The sequence below is a fragment of the Andrographis paniculata genome, unplaced genomic scaffold, assembly GCF_009805555.1.
Source record: "Andrographis paniculata isolate CXL003 unplaced genomic scaffold, ASM980555v1 Contig71END, whole genome shotgun sequence".
NCBI lineage: Eukaryota > Viridiplantae > Streptophyta > Magnoliopsida > Lamiales > Acanthaceae > Andrographis > Andrographis paniculata.
In genome coordinates this window covers 2,435,098-2,453,221 of record NW_026137608.1, presented here as the reverse complement: position 1 = coordinate 2,453,221, position 18,124 = coordinate 2,435,098, and the positions used below count along the sequence as shown (strand labels likewise).

Genomic DNA, 18,124 nt, shown 5'->3' with positions numbered 1-18,124 from the left:
CGAAATAAATGTCCAATCTACGTTGAGGACCCATTTTTGTACGTTTAGGGGGTGGAATAGGAACATAAACAGCACACCCAAAAATACATAGATGAGATATATTTGGTTCGTGACCAAATACTAACTGCATTGGAGAATAGCTATGATAGCTTGTCGGTCTCATTCTTATAAGTGTTCATGCATGTAAGATTGCATGCCCCCAAGCTGAAACTGGCAACATAGACCTCATCAGTAATGGTCTAGAAATCAATTGCAATCTTTTAATAAGCGATTCTGCCAGGCCATTTTGTGTATGAACATGAGCAACTGGGTGCTCTACATTAATTCCAATCGACATGCAGTAACCATCAAATGCATTCGATGTATATTCACCAGCATTATCCAGACGTATAGTCTTAATTGGATTATCGGGGAATTGTGCCCGTAATTTAATAATTTGGGCAAGCAATCTCGCGAATGTCATATTGCGAGTAGATAATAAACAGACATGTGACCATCTGGTAGATGCATTAATAAGCACCATAAAATATTTAAATGGCCCACACGGTGGGTCTATTGGTCCACATATATCCCCGTGTATTCTTTCCAAAAATGTAGGTGGTTCAATACCTACTTTAGCTGGCGATGGCCTTGTTATCAATTTTCCCTGAGTGCAGACAACACATGTTAACTCATTTGAGTTTAAAACTTTTTGATCTTTTAATGAATGACCATGCGAATTCTCAATTATTCGCCTCATCATTATACTGCCAGGATGCTCAAGGCGATCATGCCATATTTGAAAATCGGTAGTCTTTTGATCTACCGTGAGGTGTGTTTTAGCAACACCTAATCTGGTATAATATAAGCCAGTAGAGAGTGAGGGTAATCTCTCAATGATGCATTTCCTTTTATCAATGGTATTGGTGATCAATAAAAATTCACCATCGGTATCACTCATAGTTTCAATGTGATAACCATTTTTCCGAATGTCATGAAAGCTCAGTAGATTTCTTCGAGCTTTAGTGGCAACCAATGCATACTGTATCACAATTTTCGTCCCCGCGGGGAGAAATATGATGGCTTCTTCAAAGCCTTCAATTAATTTCGCACTGCCACTTATTGTATTGACATTCATTCTTTCCCTTTTCAAATGGGAGAAATATTTTTCGTGTTTCAATATAATATATGTCGTTGCACTGTAAATGAAACACATATTTGCATCATTTTGTTCGGCATCCATTTAACCTTCAAATATAAATAAACACAATATTAATAAAGGCATATATAAGTATTACAAAAAGGTAGTATGCGATAATTTAAATATTACAAAACATAATGTAAAATGACATAATATGTCTATCACTGGGGGTTTGCTGGATCTATGACAAAATCTGTTATATCAAGATGCGTTGTGTCGTAATCCAAAAGATCATCATCGGGGTCGTCATCATTATCAACGTGATTAGTCTCGACCTCCTTCCCCAATGGCCTTCAATGTCACACCGATTACAACTGCCGATTTGTCTCTTTTCCTGTTTAGCCTTTTCGGCTATATCCCCATGTTGGGGTTTACTCTGCATCCTGTTAATGTCAAAACTACGGCAATTGTAAGGGGTATATCGACCGCGTTGACTTTCACGACCGCGACCACGTCCACGGCCTCTACCACGTCCTCGGCCTCGTTCAGAAAATGTCACGTTCGCTTCAAGGAACAGACTGGAACCAGTGGGCCGGGACTGATGATTTTTCATCAATAACTCATTATTTTGCTCAGCTAATAAAAGACATGCAATGAGCTGTGAGTACTTTTGAAAGTTTTTCTCACGATACTGCTGTTGCAGCACAACATTCGAAGCATGAAAGGTAGAGAGAGTCTTCTCCAATTTATTATTTTCAGTAACATTTTCTCCGCAGAGTTTCAACTGAGATGTAATATGATGGATAGCAGAGTTGTACTCTGTAACAGTTTTAAAATCCTGCAATCGCAGGTTAAGCCAATCATGTCGGGCTTTGGGGAGAGTGATATATTTCAAGTGCCCAAATCTCTCCCTCAATTCATTCCACAAATCAAGTGGATCTTTCACCGTCAAATATTCAGACTATAGAGGAATGTCCAAATGATGACGGATGAAAATAATAGCCTTAGCCCGATCTTGGCTTGTAGCCTTATTTTCACTGGCAATTGTATGAATAAGGCCCATTGAAACCAGATGCATTTCTACATCCATGGACCAAGTCAGAAAATTGTTGCCGGTGAGAGATAGAGGTTTAAAAGAAAATTTTGCAAGATTTTCCATAGTGTAGAAAATAGATAATATAAATAGTATAAAAATAAAACTTACCAAAAATAAAATAGGCAAAAGCCCTCGTGCTGATAACGTGTTATATAATAATAATAATATAATAGTAAGTGTAATATATATGTATATGTGTACGGGTGTACTTTTATATATATATAATGGTAAGTGTGTGTATAGGTGTATATATATTTATGTATATATGTATAATTATAGAGAGAGATGAAATTATTATAATTATATTATATTCTATATTATAATGTATGTATATGAAGTATGGAGTTAATGTAGAGAGAGAGAGAGCAGCTAATGCAAAGAGGAGAGAAAGGGGAAAGGATTTGTGTGATTTCTTGTATATGATCATTCCAGCATTCAACGTCTATTTATAGGTGTTGAGACCTTGATAGGAAGGAAAAGAAAAAGCATACAAAAGTGTCACGTAGTCACTTCGTCTGTACTACGTACATATTACATAACATAATTGAAAAAAAAAATCTATATTTTAGGGGTGTTCGTCTCATATTTTTGGATGATGTATATTTTACGTTGAATATGAAAAATCATGTGTGAATAATATAAAAAATAACATTATATGTTAAATTGTTAATTTTTTGTACATGCATAAAATATATTCCATGTACTACCTCCGGCCCATAAGAAGATTATCATTTGCGTTTTGCATTATTGTATTTAATATTAAAAATATTCTTATATTTGTACAATTTACTCCACAAATGTTATTGTATTTATATTATAAGAGACTAATAAAGATATTTTTTTTTCTTAATTTATACTACATATTAATATAATAATCAATATTCGAAGATCAACCTGCAAAAACTCATAGTACTCTTCTTATGAAACGAGGTAGTATTATACTACCTTCGTCCCAGCTTATTTGTCCACTTTAGTTGCAGCAGAGTTTTAGATATTATGTAATTAGTAAGTAATTATAAAGTGTATAATAACAAAATTATAATATAATAAAAATAATTATACATTAAGATTACTTTAAAAAATTATAAATTATGAATTTTAAAATGCGATTAAAGTGTATAATTATATTTCAAAAAAGAAAGAGAAAGTTATAAAGTATGTGAGACAGACCGAAATAGAAATAATAGACAAATTATATGAGACGAATGAAGTATATAATATTAAGGTGTGTATATATTACTCATTCATTCCCACATAATTTGTTCTTATTTTCTATTTTTGTTTGTCCACATCATTTGTCATTCTTTTTTTGTTTTTAATATGATTATATACTTTAATCATATTTTTAATTTTAAATTTATAATTTTTTTAATCTTAATTAAACTATTTAATTGTTGAGATATGTTAGAGATATTTTAAATATTCGGTTTTAGATTTAGTAGATTTATATTTAGATTTGGTCTTATCCATATATTAGATTACTTAGATTTGAGTTTATCGAGTCTGTTTTGTCTTGCATATATATACAGGCCCCTTATTTTGATAACTAATAAGACAATTTTCATTATTTTTCCCCCAAAATTATAACATGGTATCAGAGCCTATTTTTCTCATGTCATAGATATAGCTTACCGAACTGCGTTTCTCCGGGTACATTTAACCTGGGATGTACCGGGAGGTCTCTAAATTATGAAATTCTTTTCTATAGTTTCTAGCCCTTTTTTTTTTCTAATTTTGATTTTGTCTTGAGTCCTGATTTTGTCTACGATTGAAGTCATGTCTGCGTATCTGTCTATGATTCTGTGATCCGTCTGCTGCGTTTCTCCAGAGCCATATTTCTGATTGCAATGAGAGTCCCGTTATTTTTTACTTTGTGGAGAGTATTCCCGTCGTTTTTCGGCTCCAGTAGAGAGTAATGTCGTTTTCGATTCCAGTAGAGAGTCATGTCGTTTTCGACTCTAATACAGTTGAGAGCATTGTTTCTGGATTTGACACGGTAGAGCGGCAGAGACAACGGCAAACAAGAAACTATTATATTTTATTTGCATTTTTTTTGTGCGTTTATATTCAACTTTCCAAAACCAAAACCCTAGCCGCCGCCGCTGCCGCTATTCGCCGTCCATCACCGCTCTCTGGTCGATAACGTCCATACCGTTGGAACCACCGTCGTTTGGCGACCTTGCCACCGAAAAATCAAATCACAGAGGAAAACAGTTTCGCCGCCGCCGTCGTTTTTCGGCCGTCGCCTCCTGCTTTGGTTCCCTACGTTATGGTGTGGTTGGTTTTGTCATCAGAGTTGATTTTGTTTTGCAATTGTTACCGGTTAGATTGTTCGATTTGATTCCTTGATTTATACCGGCGTGATTGGTTTTGTCATCAGAGTTGATTTGTCATGGCTTCCTCAGTTCAAAATCTTGTGACTCTCTTGCATCAAGTTCTTGCTTCTAATTCCTCTTATGTTATGAAAAATCTGTGGTATTGATTCTGGTTGTTGCCATCATATGACACCTACATGTGGCATCTTGACTGATGTGCATCATGTTTCTCTTTCATTGCCTATACATACTGCTAATGGAAGTCGCATGGATATCACTCATTGAGGATCTGTATCTCTACCATTTATATCTCTTCCTGATACTTATTGTATTCCTCAATTGACTTTAAATCTTATATCAGTTGGTCAACTAGTTGAACAATAACTTACTGTTACCTTTTCTTCTTCTGGTGTGCAGGTCCAAGATCCATGTACAGGTCAAATTCTTAGGACAAGTCGAAAAGTGGGGTACAATCTTTGAAAATTCCTCAAAGTAATTTCTTTGCTGCTACTATTCATACCCCTCTTAATACATTTTCTTCCCCTAGTCTTCAATGACACCTTCGTCTTGGTCATGCGTCTTCATCTAAAATTCAGTCTCTCGTTAGTAAGGATCATTTAGGTCCTATTCATTTTTGAGTCATTTGATTGCTTACATTGTCATTTGAGAAAACAACTAGCCTTATCTTTTTAAGAAAATATGTCGGTCGCAAGTAAATCATTTTCCTTAGTTCTTGGGGTCCTTCCCCTGTTCTCTTTGTGGGTGGGTATCGTTATTATGTCATTTTCATAGATGATTACTTCCGTTTTACATGGATATATTTTTTGAAACACCGTTTAGAATTACCTCAAACATACATTCAATTTGCTCAAATGGTTCGAACTCAATTTTCTTGTTCTATACAAACTCTCCGTACTGATAACGCCCTTGAGTATAGAGATTTTACCTTATTAAGTTTTCTCTCTACTCAACGTACATTGATTCAGTGTTCTTGTTCGTACACCTCTCAACAAAATGGTCGCGTTGAGCGCAAACATCGTCACATTCTAAATACTGTTTGTGCATCCCTTTTGTTTATTTCTTATCCTGATAGTTCTGGGGAGAAGCCGCCCTCACTGCTTTCTATACCAAAAATTGTATTCCATCATCTGTCCTCCATAATCGCACCCATTTTGAGCGTCTATATGGTCAGCCACCCAATTATAGTACCCTTCGTCCTTTTGATTGTGTCGGTTTTGTCGCTATTTCTCTGCATGAACGTTCCAAACTGGAACCCCGTGCGCATGTATGTTGTCTTCTTGGTTATGGGTTAGAGTATAAAGGTTATAGACTTTGAGATTCAGTTTCTAAACGGTTCCATATATCTCATCATGTGTTACCTTTTGGGAAAGTGTCATGTTTTTCACCATGTCTAAATTTCATGTCCCATCTATTCCTGGTTCACCTTCCTTCCTGTCGGCACGTCCTCCCTTGTTTCATGATCCTGATCCTACGGCTCCATCACCGCCTCCGGATTCTGTTCCAGTTGAGGCTTCTGATCCACCTCCAGTTGAAGCTTCAGATCCACCTCCGACCTTGTCTCTAGATGATGATCCGTCTGTGGTCCCTACACCTGTCATACCTCGTCGATCACATAGAGTTAGTCACCCTCCTCCTCATTTGCATGATTATCATTGTTATTCTGACATATTATCTCATCATGAGCCTAGGTCATTTCGTGAGGCGAGTGCTAATCCATTTTGGCAGCAAGCGATGACTGAGGAATAGGAGCTCTGGAAAAAATTCACACATGGGTTTTAGTAGATTTGCCTTCAGGCAAGACACCTATTGGGTGCAAGTGGGTTTTCAAAATCAAGACTAATTCTGATGGTTCCATTGAGCACTACAAGACTCATCTGGTGGCCAAAGGTTATTCCCAGGAGTATGAAGTTGACTATGAGGAGACTTTTGCTCCCGTTGCTCATCTCACTACTGTTCGTTGTTTTCTTGCCGTTGTTGCTGCTCGTCAGTGGTCTCTTCTTCAGTTAGATGTCAAGAATGCATTCTTACATGGCTTATTTTCTGAAGAAGTTTATATGACTCTCCCTCTAGGTTTCTCGTCCTTTGGAAAGGTTTGTCTCTTACGTCACTGATAACTCTTGATTTTGCCATATTTTATAGCTTATATTTATTTATTTAATTGTTTATTTATTTATGTCGAATTTTGGTATTATTTATGTTAATTTATTCTAATAATTGTATTCATTTCATCTTATTTGTATAATATTAATTTATTAGTTTTTAGGTGTAATTTATAATTATTTTGGTGTATAAATTAAATTAATTGGTGTATTTCTTAAATTATATTTTTAGACATTATTTATGTGCTATTTAAGTATTTAATTTTGGCTGAATTAATTTTATTTATTATTTATTTAAATAAATATTTACAAGGTGTTTATTATTTATACAGGTGAAATAATGTTTGAAAACTGGTTTTAAAAAGCGAAAAAATGGTTTCATGAGCGAAAAAACAGTCACCGTCGCGAAAGTCAACAAAAGTCAACGGTCAACACGGAAAAGTCAATGCGTGAAAGTCAAAGTCAAGCGCTGCGTGGAATTCAAGCGGCGGCCGCGCGGAAAGCAATTGAGCGTAGAATCTAAGCGGCGGCTAACGCGAAAAGTGAGCGGCGGTTGCACAAAAGCGAGCGAACAGGGAAAGCGATAACGTCCGCGCGGAAAACGATGACGATCGTACGGAAAAAGATGGAGACTGCACGGAAAGCAATAACGGCTGCACGGAAAGCGATGGTGGCTGCACGGAAATTTGAGCGACGGCGGCTGCACGGAAATGTGAGCTGAGCGGAAGACTATGCATGGAAGTGAGCGAAGCAATGGCTGGCGCATCGAAATTGAAGCGGCGGCCGCGCGGAAAGCGATGACGGCTGTGCATAATCTATGAGCGGCAGTTGCATTTATGAGCACGGAAAACGACGGAGGCTGCGCGAAAAACAAGCGACGGCTGCGCGGAAACTTTGACGTTTAAGTGAGCGAAGTGACGCCGACGGCGCGGAAAGCGAGCGGCGGCTGCGCGGAATCCGTGAGTGGCGGCTGCATTAATTCTTGTTGCAGTTATTGCCGCTGGGTCAGTGGTTGCATTTAATGCCCAGGCTCCCTCAGCTCTGCAGTTATTGTACTCTCTTAGCTCTGCATTTATTTTTGTATTCTTACAGCTCTTATATTAAATTCATGAACTACTTTTTAGCTAATTTTTGTCTATTTTTGTGTAATTTTTATTCTAGAATCTTCTATAAAATAAGTAGTTATTAGTAGTTATATTAGTAGCTATTTTTAGAGTTAATTATTTATGGTTCTTTTTAGTGGTAGTTAGTAACTATTTTTTAAAGTAGTTATTTATTGGCGGTTGTAACCGCCAAGCTTTCCCCCTATAAATATCCCTTCTAATTGTACCATATATACACCTATATACACCATATATACACAATAATATACATTCCAAACAATCCATTTTCTCAATTTCTTTTCTCTCATATTTTTATCTAGTTTAATAATACGATATATTCGGTTTTGTGTCGCGAGCAAACTGATTTTCTCCTCCATTTCTTTTAATTACTGCATATTATTTTAGCTAGTAAAATTCCTATCATATTTCTCCACCTCACCTTCACCCAAAAATTCCATTTCGATTTTAATTGTTCAAGTTGGATTTCGACAAGGTTGCGGAAGGGCGATAGAAGAATCGACTATTTCAACCCTGTTTCGTGTCACAAACAGATTTCCGGATAGTTCATCGTAGCTAAGTACATGGGAGTCTTGTCGACCTGCTTAGTTGCTGTTCTGAATTCGATTCCGATTAAAGAGAGATATCAAAGGGGTAGAGCCACTAGCGGAATGGTTGGAAGAATAATTCATGGGGGCATAGGCGGTGGTCTATTGGATCACAGAAATTTCTAGTAACAGTAGAGTTTCTTGCTTATAATGGTCTTCGTCGGGTGTCGCTGAAGCCTCGTTGTAAATCCCCTATGGTCGAGTACCAACCGAGTCGAGAATCGGCTTAAGCGAGCAAATGCGGTCACGTTCATTCCTCTGAGCCGCCCAACAATTATACATATATTTTTCGCTCTCACGCCATCGTCATCCCGCTCATTTCATCCATGGAAATCTAGCCATTAAAGAACGCAAAAATCAGACACAAACGTCTCGCTTCATTCTTTTCGAGATACGTATATTTTATCATCTTTTAGTTAGATTTAATTTCTGCAATTTATCTTTTCAGTTTCTTCGATTGCATTAACTCATTGCACTTTTTCTAATTAAATATAGGATATTTGCATATTCTCTGAGTTCAACCCGGATACTCACCGGTTAAAGAGATTTTTTATTTTTGACGAACTTTTTGGAGTTACTACACGAACACGCACGACACTATTTTCATATTATATATATATATCATATTTTTGTATATTAAAAGATATTTTTAAATCTCTCCAAAAATATTCGATCAGTCACACTTTATATGAGTTGAAGCAGGCCCCTCGGACTTGGTATGCCATATTTAGTGTTGCGCTAACGACTCTGGCCTATTCCTTCGTCGTTTTTCATCTGGGATAATTATACTCTTGTTTTATGTTGTGATATGATTATCACGGGAGATGATGTATCTGGTATTTATGATCTACAGACATATCTTAGCTAGCAGTTTGAGATGAAGAGCTTGGGTCCCCTTCGTTACTTCTTGGGGCTTGAAGTCTCTGATTTTTCCGATGGTCTCTTTCTCTCTCAGGCTAAGTATGTCTCCGATCTCCTTGCTCGAGCTGGTCTCACAGACTATCAGGTAGCTTCTACACCAATTGCCTACAACGTTCGACTTACTGCGCATGATGGCTCTTTTCTTGATGACCTATCCTCTATTGTCAACTTGTTGGAAGCTTGATCTACTGGACTGCCACTCAACCAGATATCGCTCATGTTGTTCATATTGTGAGTCAGTTCATGGTTGCTCTGAGAACCTCTCACCACTCTGCCGTCTTTCATATTCTTCGTTATGTGAAAGGTACTCTCCTGCATGGTTTACACTTTTCCTCTCACTCATCTTTGACTCTCAGCGGTTACTCTGATGCTTATTGGGCTGGTGATCCTACTGATCGTCGTTCAACTACTGGTTTTTGTTTCTTTCTGGGTGATTTTGTTGTCTCTTGGCGCAACAAGAAGCAGACTTTAGTTTCTCAATCGAATGCCGAGTCGGAGTATCGTGCCCTTGCTGACTCTACGTCAGAACTTTTATGGCTTCGTCAATTAGTCAATGATCTTGGTGTTCCTTAGTCATCTTCTACAGCTCTTCACTACAACAATCAAGAGTGCTATAAAGATGGCCCACAATGGTACCTTTCACGAGCGCACCAAGCATATTGAGTTTGACTATCACTTCATTCGACAACATGTCGTCGTCGGTGGTGCTGTCCATCTCATTTCAGTCTCCTCCGCAGATCAGATAGAAGATATTTTCACCAAGTCTCTTCTTCCTAGCCGCTTCTGATTACTTTTGGACAAACTGAAGTTGGTTTCTACGGCCAGGTCCGTTCCTGACATATTGAAGGCTTGGGGCAAAACTTAAAACGGAGGCCCCTACCAAATAATTTTTTTTAAAAAATAAAAAATTATTATTATTAAAAAATTAAAAATAGCAATATTTTAGTTTTATAAAATATGCTTAATGCAAAACAAATTAAATATTAAACAATACAACACAAAAGGGTTTAAACCAACTATTAATATTTTGGATTATTTCACCAACTTCATACATGTTGCCGCCGCCATGTTATCATATTTTATTTGCTATTTTGTGGGAGCTATTTTAACTGTATGTCTACAGAATATAAATAAAAATACATAAGTATTACATAAAATTACTTCTCCTAGCATTTTTTGATGCAAAATCATTAATAATATTATCAACATCAATGGTTTCTAGCATTTCTTTTTCAATAGATAACATAGCTAAACCATTCAATCTTTCTTGCGACATAAATGATCTCAAATAAGTTTTCAATAACTTTAATTTAGAAAAATTTCTTTTAGCAGATGCTACTGTTACAGGAACTGTTAATAAAATTCGATAAACAATTGAAACATTTAGATAACAATCAGTAGCTCTATATATTCAAGAATTTCAATAGGCGAATTTAAGTTATCCGGTATAGTAACTTGTAAAACTTTTAATTCAGTAATAAGATTTTCTAAATCAATATCACATAAATCATTATGAGATAAACTATTTAAAAAAACAACACTCCATTTTCTAAGTTCATCATCATTCAAAGATTTAAGCTTTTTAGAATTAAACAAAAACCCAAAAATACTATTAAATCTACTTAATTATTCAAATCATTCATTTAAGGATGTAATAGCCATATCAACAATAACCCGAAAATAATTAATCTTAAATTGTTCTTCATCAGATTGTATTCCATCTTCATTTTCATTTTCATCAAACTGTTTTTTTCTATAAATATGTTGTTTTTTTTTTGAAAATTTATATTCAACATCCATATTAAAAGCAACTTCTTTAACTTTCTCTAAACTAGAGTCAAATCCAACATTTCTATCATTTTTAAAATATTTTATAACATCTTCTATTTGTTTGACAGCAGTATCAACACAAACTGATTTAGATTGCAATGTTTTATTTAAAATATTAATTACAGATAAAATATCATAGCAAATTACCATACCAAGTAAAAATTCATAGGACTCGAGAGCATTTAATAAACTTTCAACTTCGCTTTTTGACTTGACATCACTACATGAATTATATAAATCCATTAATGCTAATCGAATTTGAGGAGTTTGAAATTTAATAGCTCTAACACTTTTAATTCTACTTTCCCATCGAGTATTTGACAAGGATTTTACCGTTAAACCAGATATATTGTTAAGCAAAAAATTTCATCTTTTTGTAGAACTTGAAAATAGTATATATATGCGTTGTACAACTCCAAAAAATGATATAGCTTTCACACAAAAGTTTGTCGTATCACAAAGAGTAAGATTTAGACTATGACAAACACATGACATATAAAAAGCCCTATGATTGATATCAAGTAATTGTTTTTGAACACCTTGGTGCTTACCTTTCATATTAGAACTATTATCATAACTTTGTTTGCCTCTAATATTAGCAATATCAAGATCAAGAGATTTAAGCGTATTTACTAATTCATTAAAAAGCTCTAACCCACTTGTATCATCTACTTTTAAGAACTCTAAAATATGTTCTTCAATTTTTATCATACTATTTGACATATTTACACAACATATAATCAAAGTCATTTGCTACTGATGACTCGCATCTGGGGTACAATCAAGAATAATAGAAAAATATTTTGATTCTTTAATAGTTTTTATAATTGAATTTTTAATACCAATAGCCAACAATAAAATTAACTCATTTTGAATTTTAAGACCGAGATAATGATAATAAACGTCTTGATCTTAAATTCGTCTAACGTGATCTTGCATTACTAAATCAAATTCAGAAATCATTTCAATCAATCCTAAAAAATTGTCATTGCTATTTTGATAAAGTTTTGTATTTGATCCTCAAAAAAGCTAAATTATATTTAGCTAGACAACATAAATAACTATTATCAAAACATGTCTCTAACGTTCTTTTTCTTTCCCAATTTTTTGTTGCAAATCTTTATCAATTGTTTGATTATTGACAAATCTTATTTTTACTTCATTCTAAGTTTTCATATTAGTAATATGTTCAAAACTATTCTCATATGTTCTAAATCTATCTCCAAGATGTTTCGGTCATTTAATCCATCACCTGCTAAATAACATTTATTATTATTGGATTTAAATAACTTGCAACAAAAACAATATACTTCATCTTCATATTTAAAATAAACTAACCAGGTCTAAAATCTCACCATTTTTTAATTTTCTAGTGTAATGAATATTTGAAAAATATCGAGAAGTACTATCGAAGGGAAAAGTAAGATTTAAGTCTCTTCTCGGTCTATTTTCAATTAAAATATCTTTTTTTATTATCAAGATTATTCCAATACCTAGGGTCATAAATAAATAAACTGTCATCTAAACTATCATCATCAACTATATTTACATCATTATCATATTCATCCAAATTATTATCATTAAATTCGTCAATATTATTTTTATTTTCAGTATTTAATTCATCGTTGGATTCCAACTGATCAATATCATCTATATTCAAATTAGCACCGGAAGAACCTATATTTCTAAAAAAAAAATTTATCAAAAGATCTTTTTTGCGATTCTACCAATTGCTCAATCTGTTTTCTTTTTTTTTTTTTTTAAATATTTTATTGACAACATTGCTATAGAAATATATTAAATAATAACAAAATATATTTAACAAATTTTATTCACAATTCTTTCCTTGTCCTTGTTCAGTTATTTGTATTATCTGCAAAATATATATATATATATATAAAACCTTAACCTATAACACTAAAAAAAAAATCAATTAAAAAAATTAATTGCAAATATTTTTCAAATAAAAATTGCATCTATTATCTATATCATTGTAATATTATATATAAACTTAAAAAAAAATCTAAAATTGAACAAATCAATTCAATTAAAATATTGTAAAATTAAGCAAATAAATTCAAATAAGTGAAAAGTATTGCATAACCATCAACCACCAAAATTAAAAAAATAAAATAAAAAAAAAAGAAACTATACAAAACATAAAATGAAGTATAATTTTATTTGAAGAGCAAGTAAAAATGGAACGCCGAGAGCATACTAAATATGGCAGAGAGTACGGAGAGATTCATGGCGGCCATGTATGGTATGGTATAAGCATAGGGGTAAGTTGGAGCATCTGAGGACCCGTGTTTGTCCTCGTCCTCGTCCTCCTCCTAGCTACATCTCCACGACGCCCTCTCTGCGCACGCAGTTTGGCCGTGGATGATGATCGCCCCACCGCTTGCCTGAAGAGGCATGCGCGCAGGTGTTGATCAATTGAATTTAATTAATTTGAATTGATCCGCGCTCCACGTTGACCCCCTTCTCCCGTCAAAATTCCCTCAATTTTTTCACCACTTGCGTTGTTTGTTGTCCTCTGATTGTCGGAACTTCTAATTCCTTCTTTTACGTGTATGATGGTGCTGTGCTATATTCGAATTGTTTATTTATGTTTAATGGCGGATTTTGATAATTAATGTCCTGCTGCATTCTAATATTATAATTGTTGTTATTTCCTTCCGGCTGGCTGGCTTCATTACTGCATTCCATTCCCTCGGGTTTGGCTTTTGCAATTGCCGTTTATACTTGATCCATAAATTAATAAGTGTTGTGGAGTCTGAAGCTTGCTGCAATAAATTGTTGTTTGAGGAGGGGGAGGAAGTTAGGTTGCAATACAGGTGAGTGACTGAGGCAGTCAGTCACATGGGGAACAACTGCTCGGGCTCTAAGTCGGAGAACAACAATGGATTCTGTCATTCTGTGACGGTTGCAATATGGAAACATCGATCATCATCACCAGCAGCAGCAGATTCAAGCAAAGAGAAAGGGGCCAGCAGCAATGGCATCGAGAATAACAACAATAACATTAGCGGCAAGTCGTTTGATGTGCAAAACACTCCGCCTACACCGATCAAAATTTCAAGTAATGAGCTCACCAAATCAACAGTAAAGGCTGAAGAAAACAACAACAATGGCAATAGTCAAAAGGAGGCGGCAGCAGCAGTAGCAGCAGAGCCAAAGCACAAAAAGTCGATCAAATTTAAGAGAGTAGCCAGTGCAGGGCTGCAAGTGGAATCAGTTTTGAAGCGGAGGACCGAAAATTTGAAGGATAAATATCACGTGGGGAAGAAATTAGGGCAGGGGCAGTTTGGCACTACCTATTTATGTTTGGAGAAGGGCACCAACCGAGAGTTTGCCTGCAAAACAATTGCAAAGAGGAAGTTGACGACATCGGCGGATGTGGAGGATGTCAGGAAAGAAATTCAGATAATGCATCACCTGGCGGGACACACGAATATCATAAACATTGTGGGAGCTTATGAGGATGCGGTCGCAGTTCATCTTGTGATGGAACTCTGTGCAGGAGGAGAACTTTTCGACAGAATCATACAAAGGGGGCATTACTCGGAGAGAAAGGCTGCTGAGCTGGGCAGGGTAATAGTTGGTGTCATAGAGGCCTGTCATTCCATGGGAGTTATGCATAGAGACTTGAAACCAGAGAACTTCCTGTTTGTCGACGAGCACGAGGATTCGCTGCTTAAGACCATCGATTTTGGGCTTTCTGTGTTCTTTAAGCCAGGTAGGTCAGGTGAATAATAATCATAATAATAGTTAGCTTTTGAACGCACGCAGTCACCGTTGTTTTGTACGTTTGTTCAGGTGAAACATTCAGTGATGTTGTGGGTAGCCCGTATTATGTAGCCCCGGAGGTGCTGAAGAAACATTATGGTCCTGAATGTGATATATGGAGCGCTGGGGTTATCATTTATATTCTGTTGTGTGGAGTTCCGCCATTTTGGGACGGTAATTAGCACAAACAAGCTAAACATACTCATATATTCATTCATTCCATAATATTTTTGTTTCTTTTCTTGGTTTGTTACATCTGATCTGATTTGACATTTGCACATATGCTTGCTTGATGATTTTGATCAGAAACGGAGCAGGGCATTTTTGAGCAAGTTTTAAAAGGGGAACTTGACTTCGCTTCTGAACCTTGGCCCAGCGTCTCGGAGGGTGCAAAAGATTTAGTCAGAAGAATGCTTGAATGCGACCCCAGAAAACGGCTCACAGCCCATGAAGTTCTATGTGAGGATGACGACATTACATATCTCGGTGGCTAATTGCTCTGCTCTCTACAATTAATTCTTAACTAATTAACCGTGGTGCAGGCCATCCATGGATACAAGTTGATGGATTAGCACCTGATAAGCCTCTTGATCCTGCGGTCCTCTCTCGTCTCAAGCAATTTTCTGCCATGAACAAACTCAAAAAGATTGCCATCAGAGTAAGTGTTCCTGTTCCTGTTCCTGAACTTAACCTCAAATTTGTACAAGTGATGGAGGCAGAGGCACAATTCATAATGTATGAATGATGGATCATCTGGGTTGTCCGGCACAACAAACATAAACATGCAGGTCATCGCTGAAAGACTCTCGGAAGAAGAAATCGCAGGGCTGAAGGAAATGTTCAAAATGATAGATGTGGACGGCAGCGGACATATTACCCTGGAAGAACTCAAAACAGGTTTGGAAAGAGTTGGCGCCAATCTCAACCAGTCTGAAATAGTTGGCCTCATGCAAGCTGTAAGCATCCACTCTATACAATTTACTATACTATACTAGCTTAACACACACACAGACAGATCGATTTTGAGTAGTCGTTGTTCTTAATTCCTTACTTCATTGTATGTATACATTCCAGGCGGATGTTGACAACAGTGGCACATTGGACTACGGGGAGTTCTTGGCAGCAATGGTACATATGAACAAAATCCAGAGAGAGGACCATATGATGGCAGCTTTCTCATACTTGGACAAAGACGGCAGCGGCTACATCACACGGGATGAGCTCCAGCAGGCTTGCCAGCAATTCGGCCTCCAAGACCACCACATCGATGAAATCCTCCGCGAAGTTGACAAGGATAATGTACACAAATCCACTATCCCATCCTCTATCCGATCCGATCCTATAACATGACATAGTATTACAAATGTAATGACTACTTACCACTTGTTGGTTTTATTGCAGGACGGCCGGATTGATTACAGTGAGTTCACTGCCATGATGCAAGACAATGGTTTGAGCATTAATTCAAGAATAGAGGGATCATCATCGTCGTCGTCGTCATCATCACCCAACAACAGCCCAGGTTCTCCTTGACTCTGATTTTACTATAATATATTGATTAAGTGTATATTAATATATTCTACGAGTAGCTGGAGTCCATTTTGTTGTAAAGAGAGCAAGGAGCCCTTCTTCATATCTACATTTCCTCTAGATATAAATCCATCCATCCATATCCCTTTTAGTTTTGTCATCATTCAAAATTGTTCTCCATCATTGTTTGGCTGTTGTTATCTATATATCGCTCCTCCTCCGCTCCCTAATATTTTTTATGTTATAATTCGGAAAAGATTGGATATTTGGTACTGTGCTCGCTCGCTCGCTCGTTCTTTATTCTTTTAGAATTCTGAATTTACTTGGGGTGTGTTAGATTGTAGGATTTTGATTTTGATAAAATTCTACTATTCATCCAAAATTTTCCTTTCAAAAATATCAAATCAAACACCTATTTTTTATTTTTTATATTATACTAAAAATTAATTTTACATTCAAAACATCACATCAATACCTATTTATATCACATTGTGCAACTATTAAAATTCAAAATTTTTACTATTCAAATCCCAACTCAAAATCCAAATCTCCAAACAAACACACATTTTAATAGGAGTTGCTAGATTAAAAGTTAAAATGATATTTTGTTTGTGATCCAAAATTAAAGTATTATATCGATCTGGTCTGTCGATCCCCTAAACTTAAAATTGTTTGATTTTTACTGTCTCAGTGAATGCTAATTCAAAATATTATTTTTATCATTTTCATCTAGTTCATTTCAAATATCTCATTTTTATTTTAGAAAATATAATTATATACTCATACTAAAATATCTTTTTAACTTTTACTTAAATTTGAAATATATTATTACACATAAAAATATCAAAATGTTTTACACTAAATCCCTTTAAAATGGACATGAGAGAGTATAATTTATTTATAGCAAAACATTTTGGGTTTCTTTCTTTAACAAAATCTTTTAAACATATTTTTCAAAAAAAAATTAATATAATACACACTCGTTATTTTTATTTCATAACTAGATATCCATTTGCATTTTGCAACTTAATTTTAGAAATATTAGTATTATATTGGGATGTAGTAGAAATAAAGTATAAATGACTAAAATAACCTTATTAATATGTATGATATAAAAGTAATGACATTTGTGTAAGATATTGTAAGTTGTAAGGGTATTTGTAATGATAAGTAGATAGTACTTTGTTATGGGACGAACTAAAATAGAAAAAATTGATACTTTATTATGGGACGGAGAAAGTATATTATTTACATAATTTTTTATATCTCACGTCAAAATACAAAACAAACCCCACCCTTCATTCATTTATAGTTTTATTACTGCTAAGGTGTATTTACTTTGGTTTACTAATCCGATCTAATTATATATTTAAGGTATTATGAATATTAAAGAGACAATTTTATTTTTTTATTAATATTTAATTTATTATTACTTTTATTATATAATTACGATATTTTAGACGAATATTGTATCATTTGATTATAAAAATCTATTAAAATAATAATATATATTATAATTATATTCCATCAAATAAATACATCTTTAATTAATAATTAATAATAATAATTTCACCAGTCCACCTAATGATGTGTAACTTTTCAAGCCGGAGGAAGTAATATAATAAAAAAAATATTATTTTGTTCTCCCGACACCAATTTTCCAAATGCAATTCTAAAATAATAATAATAATATTA

The 18,124-nt window shown here is 34.9% G+C and overlaps 1 protein-coding gene across 1 annotated transcript; it reads left to right on the top strand.

Annotated features, from left to right (window-relative positions):
- The first annotated feature begins 13,302 nt into the window (after positions 1 to 13,302).
- Positions 13,303 to 16,648, top strand: LOC127265104 (calcium-dependent protein kinase 20-like). Its single transcript, XM_051294790.1, has 7 exons — positions 13,303 to 14,849; positions 14,930 to 15,073; positions 15,206 to 15,358; positions 15,442 to 15,557; positions 15,688 to 15,855; positions 15,974 to 16,198; positions 16,301 to 16,648. Exons 1-7 carry the CDS (start codon positions 13,973 to 13,975, stop codon positions 16,430 to 16,432), a joined length of 1,815 nt encoding a protein of 604 aa, XP_051150747.1. The 5' UTR covers positions 13,303 to 13,972; the 3' UTR covers positions 16,433 to 16,648.
- The last annotated feature ends 1,476 nt before the right edge of the window (positions 16,649 to 18,124 follow it).

Bases quoted from the DNA above. Each gene is read 5' to 3' on its own strand.
- LOC127265104 (XM_051294790.1), top strand. From the start codon at position 13,973: ATGGGGAACAACTGCTCGGGCTCTAAGTCGGAGAACAACAATGGATTC. The intron at 15,074-15,205 runs GTAATTAGCACA...GATTTTGATCAG, and splicing joins AGTTCCGCCATTTTGGGACG to AAACGGAGCAGGGCATTTTT. The intron at 15,558-15,687 runs GTAAGTGTTCCT...ATAAACATGCAG, and splicing joins TCAAAAAGATTGCCATCAGA to GTCATCGCTGAAAGACTCTC.